The sequence below is a fragment of the Caloenas nicobarica genome, chromosome 15, assembly GCF_036013445.1.
Source record: "Caloenas nicobarica isolate bCalNic1 chromosome 15, bCalNic1.hap1, whole genome shotgun sequence".
In the NCBI taxonomy this organism is placed as follows: Eukaryota; Metazoa; Chordata; class Aves; order Columbiformes; family Columbidae; genus Caloenas; species Caloenas nicobarica.
The window spans coordinates 1,988,364-1,996,404 of record NC_088259.1 but is presented as its reverse complement, the minus strand read 5'-3'; the positions used below and the strand labels follow the sequence as shown (position 1 = coordinate 1,996,404).

Sequence of the window (8,041 nt, the reverse complement as noted above, 5' to 3'; positions counted from 1 at the left end):
CGAGTTCCTGCCTCCTCGGGAACAAAGGGAACTCTGTCTCGGCATCTGTCACCGCCGCCCACCCAAAACTTTTCGCTGCGCCTCGGCCGCCCGCCCCGCCGCCGCGGGAGGGTCCCGCCGCACCCCCGGCACCAGCGGTGGCGGCGCGACCCCGGCGCGGCCCATGCGAGGGCCGAGGCGGCGGCGGCGGCGGCGGCCCGGGGGTAAGAGCGCAGCCGGGGCGGGCGGCAAACATGGAGTCCCGGCCGGGCCGGGAGCGCGGGGCGGCGCGGAGCGGAGAGCGGCCCCGCCGCCTTTGTGCTGCCGGGCCGGGAGCCGCCCCCGCCGGGAAAAGTTTGTGGGAGTCGCGGGTGGGCGCGCTGGGGTGGGTTTTGTTCCCTTTCCGCGTCGTTTCTAACTTGCCCGTTGTCGTTTGTTTGGTCGGGGCTATTTTTGGGCCGCTTTCTGCCGTTTGCGGGGGTGCGGGGTTCGGGGCCGTGGGCGAGTTTCCAACTTCTCTTTCTTTCTCCTTCTCCTCCGCGGGCGGCGGCGGGCGGGGGGGGCGCTGGGGCTCGCCGCTTCCCCGGCTTTGTGTCCGCGGCGGGCAGCGGCCCCGGCGCCGCGCTACCTGTTGCGGCCGGGGGGCGGCGGGTCCGGCCCGGTCCGCACCGCCGAGCCCCCGGCCCGTGACAGCGGCGCGGGGAAGCCGCCCCCCGCCTCCATCCCCGCCGCACAATGACCCCGCGTGGTTCCTTGTGCCCGAAGCAACTCCGAGTAGCCAGCCCCGGCCCTTTCTCCTGCTGAGATTTGTGTGTGTGTGTGTGGGGGGGTTTGTGTGGTTTTTTGTTGGTGGTGGTTGTTGTGGGTTTTTTTGTTGTGGTGGGGTTTTTTTAGGTTTTTTTCGCCCCAAATACTTGCTTTTTTCTTGCCCGCTGCGAGTGCGGGGCTCCTGCCTGTGCTGTGTCTGCAGAGCACCGGGGGTTTGGGGTGGGCTGTTGTCTCCGCCAGTGTCTGTAACTTCTCCTTCCCCGGGGGGGCCTCTGCCCCTGGATTATCCCCCCCCCCGCCGGATGATGAGGGGTTGAGCCGCCCTCCACCTTGGAGACATCAGGGGGGTCTGTGGCTGCATCCCCCCTGTGCTCCCCTGGCCAGGACTCTGCCTGATGCCTGCTCTTTGGTTTCCACCTTGCCAGGCTTTAACCAGGAGAGATCTGCAGGCAGCTCCACCATGTCGGATAGCGACCTCGGGGAGGACGACAGCGCCACATCCCCAGACCCCTCACAGTCCAACAAGAGGAAGAGAAGGGGCAACCTGCCCAAGGAGTCCGTGAAGATCCTTCGGGACTGGCTGTACGAGCACCGCTTCAATGCCTACCCCTCCGAGCAGGAGAAGCTCAGCCTGTCGGGGCAGACCAGCCTCTCTGTGCTGCAGGTAGGAGCCAGATCCCCACATGCTGGGGACACCGCTGAGTCCTCTCCCATGGTGCTTGGGATGGGCCAGACCAGGAGAACCCCACCGAAGATCCCAGAGGACTTGGCACACTGATACCACTTGCCTCTGAAAGGCAGCAAGGAGGCAGGGAGGGGACAGCAGGGAAGCAAAGGCACCTCCATGTGGGCAGCCCCTTTTTGGCAGAAATCTGTGCCCTGGAGGCCCATCTTGTGGCAGTGCTGGAGCAGAGCTTTTTGGTTGGCCAGAAAATGGAGCAACTTGGTTGGGGACAAACCAAACAACACGTTGTCATTAGTGGAAGCTGCCACAGGTGGGAGGGATTCAGGATGTGCTGCTTTGCCCTATTGCCCTGGGAACCCCCCAGCAAAGGGGCCAGGACCACCCCTCTGCACAGAGAGCTGGGCAGGGTGCAGCTGTCCCCAGACAGAAAAAGCCACTTGGGCTGGGCTTTGACCCCAGGTGGGCCATTAGCAGCACTAAGTGCTGGCTGGCCCAGCTGGCCCCAGTTACACCAGTTGCATTAAGGGGAGCCCAGCCCAGCTGAAGGCTCCTGGGCAGGAGTTGCTCTGGTTGTGAGCTGATGTCTTCCAGGTGCTGTGCCAGGTTTGCAGCCAGGAGCCCTGGCTCGCAGTGGGGGTGGGCAGAGTTCTTCCTTGCAGCTTTGGCTTTCGCCGTGCCTGCAGCTGCCTGTCCCTTTGATCCAGGTGAACGCCAGCAGCCTCCCACAGGGGAACCCCTGTGTGCCCAGAGCCCTGTCCCTCATTTCCCAGCCTGGCAGGATGGGAGATGTATGGGGGTTTTGCTGTTCTCTTGTTCTGGTGGCACCATTGGGTGGAAAACAGCTCTGTGTGCAGGGGAGCAGGCAAGGGCCAGTGGGTTTGCAGCTGAGCTCCTCTCTTTGGGGCTTCTTCTGCACCTCTGGCTCCTTTCCCTGTGGCTCAGCGCAGTTCTGGCCAGCTGTCCCAGCAGCAGCCCAGACACTGGTGTGTGGGTAGTGGCTGCCTGGTTTCCCTTTTCCTGACCAGCAAGGCAAACTTTCATTTTAATGTATTTCTTTAAATACCAGTCTGGGCAGCTGCTCCGCAGGGAGGCTGGTGGTCCTGGGAGGGCTTGAGTCAGAGTGGTGGGGGCTCAGCGATGGGTTTGGGGCCGTGGGAATCTGGGCTTGTCCTCACCCGAGGTTGGCACGGCGGTGCCTGGCATGGGGTGTTCACCCCAGGGCTCACAGCAGTGGGACCAGCAGGTTCCCATCCCTCTGTGCCCTGAGTTCTTTGGGACCGAGGAGGGTGCTGGCAGGCACACGGGCTTGTGCCGAGGTGCGGCTGTGCCACACGCTGGCTGTTGTCTGTCCCCTGGGACCCCCTGCAGCCAGCGTGTGCCTGGGGAGGAGGCTGCCCTGTAGCCCCCAGGCAGGGGGTCCCAGCCCGGTGGCATTTTCCAGGGCCAGCTGAAAGCTGTCACTGGGATTTCTGTCAGTCTGCGGCGAAGCGACAGGATGTCATGGGGGCTGCTCCATCTGATGAGGAGAAACACGTTGGGTTGGAGGTGTGGAGCCAACCCGCTACGGGAAGGCTGGAGTGGCTCAGTCCATCAGTGCTGATCTGACCCCTCCAGTTGCTTCTCGAGCGCAGGGCTCCACGGCAGCCACTGGCCGAACACCCACTGGGTGTTTGTGCATCCCCTTGCCCGGTCCAGTGGCCAGGGAGCTGGAGCGCAGCAGCTCTGGGTCTCCAGGGAGAGCGGGAAGCCACGTGTCTCCCTTGCAGAAAGTGGGGAAGTAAGAAAGCGGTGCCTGCTCCTGGCGAGGCTTCGCGGACAACAGCAGGTCTCCAAGCCTGTGCCCCCCTGCGGGGATGGGCTTTTCCTCCTGCAGAGGGGATGGATGCTCGTGGTGGGATGGGGACAGATGCAGCCCAGAGTGATGGTCCAGTGTGCACTGGTAGTGGGGCCAAGAAATGGCTGGTTTTTTTAAAAAAAAAAAAAAAAAAAGCTGCTTTCTCCAAGCTGAGGCATATCCCAGCCCCCAGGCAGGCAGTGCTGTGCAGCAGGCGTGCTTGTGCCCATCTTCACACCGTGTTATCCAGAGGGAGCTGGATGCTGGAAGGAGTGTGGTGGGAGGGACAGGTAGGATTTGTGGGGGGCTTCTCAGTGCTGCAGAGTTGGTTGGGCTTTTTGTTGGGAGTCCAGCCCTGTGGCTGGGGGTTTACAGCAGTGAAAGGCTGTGGAATCGCAAGATCATGTGAGGGGGACCTGGCTAAGGCTTGCAAGGGAGGAGAGTGTTTGGAAGGGAAAAGGGGGTGAGACTGGTGTATTTGAGGGTGTTAAATGCCAAATATTGTCTTAAAGACCAAAAAAAAGACAACTGAGATCTTGCCACGATCAAAGTTGTGGTAAGTTCTCTTCCCAAGGGAAATGTTTTATGTAGCTGTTGATTTGGGAGAGATCAGTTATTTTTTTTCCCCTGATTTATTATCGTCTAATTGTTTTCTAGGAAGAAGGCAGTTATTTTAATGTAGCATTTTTATATAAAAGATGAAGAAACAATACAAGGCTGAGGCTGAATACATGGCCGCTGTATTTCTGAAGGGCCTCCAGAGGTTCAGCTGCAGAGCTCTGTCTCTTTGGCGTGCAGATGTTGGAAGAGCCTTTAAGTTGGCTGTAACCTCACGCATGGGCAGGAGGCACGGGAAGGTGTCGATCTGCTGCTGCAATCCTGGCAGTCCTGTTAGGGGGTGGGGGCTGCAGCTCTGTGAGCTGATGGTTTTTAGGGTTTCCCATCCATGCTGCTGTCCTGCCATCTGTCGGCTCTGGGCAGCCGCAGTGCTGCCATCCGGGCTGGCACTGGGTCAGCGTGCGAAGCACGGCCGGGCACGCCGACCTCTGGGGTCGGTTGCGTGGAGAAAGGAAAACTGCCCCTAGACCAGGGACCTGCTGGAGGCTGTGGGGCTCCAGGCTGGTTCTGTGCAATGCCCAGCCTCTGTCTGGGGGATGGCAGGAGCCCCGGGAGGGTGCTGGGAGCTGCACCCCGCTTTACCTGCATGTGGCTGGGCACAGGCAGTTGCTGGGACTATGGGGCTGTGCTGGGAGGAGAGTGCAGAACCCGCCTCTGTGCAGCCTTGCTCTGGCTCGTGGGGCGACAGGGCCCCGGAGCTGCCCGGGCTGTTCGTCCCGCGCGGTGAGCAGGTGCCGGCAGTGCCATGGGGGCTGGCACCTGCGTACAGTCCCCGGCAGGGTGGGCTGGCAGGGCTGGTGGGAGCGTTGCACCCGGGGCGGCCAGGACGGGGTGCAGGAGGAAGGGGCTGCCCCGGGCAGGCGGTGCCAGGCAGGAAGCAGCCGGCATTGGGGTTTCCGTGGGGGCCAGGCAGCCCCTGCCAGGAGCGGCTCTGCCTCTCCGGAGCCCCACGAGAAGGGGTGCGGGGCTGAGGGGAGCCATGTGGTGGCTGCTTGTTGGGTCCGATGGGACTTCTGCTGGCTTGGCTGTTGCCCTTGGCTGGTGCTGTGCCTGCGGGGCAGCGCCGGGCTGACAGTTCTCGCCCCTCTCTTCTCCCAGATCTGCAACTGGTTCATCAACGCCAGGCGGCGGCTGCTCCCCGACATGCTGCGCAAGGATGGGAAGGACCCCAACCAGTTCACCATCTCCCGCCGAGGGGGCAAAGCTGGCGAGGTGGCCCTGCCGCGGGGGGCTGCTGCTGGCTCCGGGGTGCTGGTGGTGCCTCCTGTGACGGCCGCGGGGGCCTCCAAGGTACTGTCAATGTCTGTGTGCCCACAGGTACTGTGCCACCCCGCCCAGGCACTGGGCAGCAACCTGACGGTGCTGAGCACCCGCAGTCCTGAGCGGGAGAAGCCCCCCAGCCTGCAGCCAGCGGAGCTGGACCCTGTCCCCAAAGTGCCACCAGGTGCCGCCGGCAGCACCGTCACCTTGCTGGCCCGGGCTGAGGCGGCCAGCCCCACCAGTGGACTCTTCAACACGCCGCCCCCCACGCCCCCCGAGCTCTTTGGTGACGACTTCAGCAGCTTCCAGCTGCTGGTGGAGGTGGCCCTGCAGAAGGCGGCCGAGCTGGAGTCGCAGCGGCAGGGCGGGCAGCTGCCCCGCTCGCCCCAGACTGAGCAGCTGGGGGCCTCCCTCTCCAAATAACCCCGCAGGGTGCCCGTCCTCCAGGGGTGCCCTCTGCCCTCGTGGCCCCATCTGCCTGCACCCCCTGACTGGCTCCTGTCTCCCGGGATGCTCCGGGCTCTGTCACCACAGGGGAGAGGAAGGACTGTCCCCTCCCGCCGTCCTCGCCGGGGAGGTGCCCCCGCTGCTGCCCCCGCTGCTGAGGATGGTGCCCTGGGAGGATGCGGCCGCGGTGAAAAGACCTTTGGGGCTTCACTGACCTCTCCCTGCCGCAACTGACGGTCCCTGTGGAACAACCCTTGGAAAACCTGCTGACTTCTTTTTCTCTCTCCTGTAAACAAGGGTTCAGCCAACACTCTTCAGGGAGAGAAAGAGAGATTTTTTTTTTTTTTTTTTTTTTTAAATTGGTGTCTGTTATAAGGACTACGGATGAAAAGCTTTTTCTCCCAAATATCGATCTCTCCCGCCTTACCTTTTTTTTTTCTTTTATTTTCTCTTTTTTTTTTTTTTTTCTCTCCTTTTTTTTGTGGAGACCCTTTCTTATACCTTACGCTGGCCAGGAGCCCTGCCTTGCCCATGGAAGGGTGAAGGGCAGATGAACTGGAAACCTGAATTCTGTGGCATTTTTTTCACACGGAAAACATGGGACCCTCCTATTCTGCCTTAGGGTGTTACACATGCTGCCAGTAGAGATCTCTATGGTGCTGTTTAGCAATTTTTTGTTGAAACATTTTCCCTTTACTTGTGATTTATTATATGATTTTTTTTTTTCTTTTATAAGCATTTCCACAACTTCCCTGTGTTTCTCTTGAGTTCCTGCTGAACACGTGCACATTGTGTCCGGAACAGAGAGTGCACTGTGAGATGCTGACAGCAGGCTGCTGCGGGGGGTGGATGCAAAGCCTGAGACTGTGAAATTTTTCATCCAGCTTCTTTGTTTTTTTTTTTTTCTATCTTTAAAAAAAAAAAAAAAAAAGTTTGGAAAGAGGTATGTTGTAGGCATGGGCATGTGTGTTCTTCTGCAAGAGCAGTGCTGGCAGCCTGCAGATGACAGTTCCTGGAAAGCAGAGTTGTCTCCTCAGCCAAGTGGGAACGGAGGGACGAGTCCTGTTGCTCCCTGTCCCCTCCCTCCAGCTCTTGCTCCAGGGCTGGCGTGGCTGTGCCTGGTTGTGTGGTGCTGGGGACCTCTAGTGACAAGCTGGTGTCTGCTGGGAGGTGGCCGGTCCCCCCCAGCCCAGCCTGGGGTGGTTTTTGGGCTGTCACCGAGCGGGAGCCTGGGCGCTGTGCTGGTCCTGGGACTGAGATGTTGCTGTTCCACTGTAAAATGTAAATTAAATAGTGATACGTACGCACCTATGTTATCTATCCTGAGAAACACTAATCCTAGGTAATTAGCCTGATTATTAAGTTGCATGACTAGAGATAATAATGGCCACAGGATCTGGTGCTGTGCAGTGGTTGGAACCAGTGGTGCTGGGGGAGCAGTGCTGTGGAATGATGGAGCCTGGAAAGGAAAAACACTGATTTTTTTTGGGGACTAGTGTTCCTCCCCAGCCCTTTTCTTCTCAAGAGAGAAGGGGAGAGGAGCTCCCGAGTGCCAGCGGGGGCTGTGGGAAGGTTTGCCGATGGTGTGTGTTTGGCCGAGTGTCCCTGTGCAGTGATGGCTCCAGCTCCGGCACTGCCTGGCTGGGCAGGGGGCACCACGTTGGGTGGATACTCATTGTGGGGCTGTGAACATCCCCTTCCTCATCTCCCCCAGCTCTGTTTCATGTCCAGCCTTTGCCCCCTGCCTCGTTTCTGGGGAAAACCCTGAATTTTAGGATTCCTTCCCTTATTTCTAGGTAGCCCTTCCCCCTGTTGCCCCCCCTGCAGCTCTGTTTCCTCCCCCACGGGAGGGAGAGGCTTTTTAGTCTCCTTCCCTTATCTTGCCCCAGTCAAACCAAAGCAGTTCCCCCCGCCGGGGCAGGGGTGCTGCAGCTGTGCCTGTGCCAGGGACAGCCGCGTTGCCCTGGGGATGAACCAGAAAGGGTGGGGAGGGCAGGGCTAACTGGGATGAAATTTATGGAGCAAGAAACTACTGTAAATACCTTTTTGTTTGTTCTGTTGTCAAATAAAAGTTTTTTTAGTTTTGTGTGGTGTATGGTTTTGTTTTGTTGGGGTTTGTGTTGTGTTTCGGTTGTTTTTTTTTTTTTTTTTTTAAACTGTGCATTAGCCTAGACTGTGTCATTTGTGGGTGGCTGGCTTGCTCCTCCCTCACCACCAGCCCCACCTCCTGATGCTCAGCCAAAGCAGCTTAAGGGGTCTAAGGGGCATTGCTGGGTGTGGGAAAAATGGGGCCAGTACCTGGCACGGGCACATACCTACCCACTATCACAGAATCACAGAATGTTAGGGATTGGAAGGGACCTCGAAAGATCATCTAGTCCAATCCCCCTGCCAGGGCAGGAACACCCAGGTGAGGTTACACAGGAAGGCGTCCAGGCGGGTTTTGAATG

At 59.4% G+C, this 8,041-nt stretch overlaps 1 protein-coding gene across 2 annotated transcripts; it reads left to right on the top strand.

Annotated features, from left to right (window-relative positions):
• Positions 1-50: 50 nt before the first annotated feature.
• On the top strand, positions 51-7,592 carry TGIF2 (TGFB induced factor homeobox 2). 2 transcript variants are annotated; one of them, XM_065645665.1, is made up of 3 exons: positions 51-203; positions 1,173-1,411; positions 4,983-7,592. In XM_065645665.1, the coding sequence occupies exons 1-3, from the start codon at positions 164-166 to the stop codon at positions 5,565-5,567; spliced, it is 864 nt and encodes a 287-aa protein (XP_065501737.1). In that variant the 5' UTR covers positions 51-163; the 3' UTR covers positions 5,568-7,592. The 2 variants fall into 2 exon arrangements, with proteins under 2 accessions (XP_065501737.1, XP_065501738.1); XM_065645666.1 differs by lacking the exon at positions 51-203 and adding an exon at positions 304-364.
• The last annotated feature ends 449 nt before the right edge of the window (positions 7,593-8,041 follow it).

Coding starts and splice junctions, on each gene's coding strand:
- TGIF2 (XM_065645665.1), top strand. CDS start 164: ATGCGAGGGCCGAGGCGGCGGCGGCGGCGGCGGCCCGGGG. Junction 204..1,172: donor GCGGCGGCGGCGGCCCGGGG/GTAAGAGCGCAG, acceptor CCACCTTGCCAG/GCTTTAACCAGGAGAGATCT. Junction 1,412..4,982: donor CCAGCCTCTCTGTGCTGCAG/GTAGGAGCCAGA, acceptor CTCTTCTCCCAG/ATCTGCAACTGGTTCATCAA.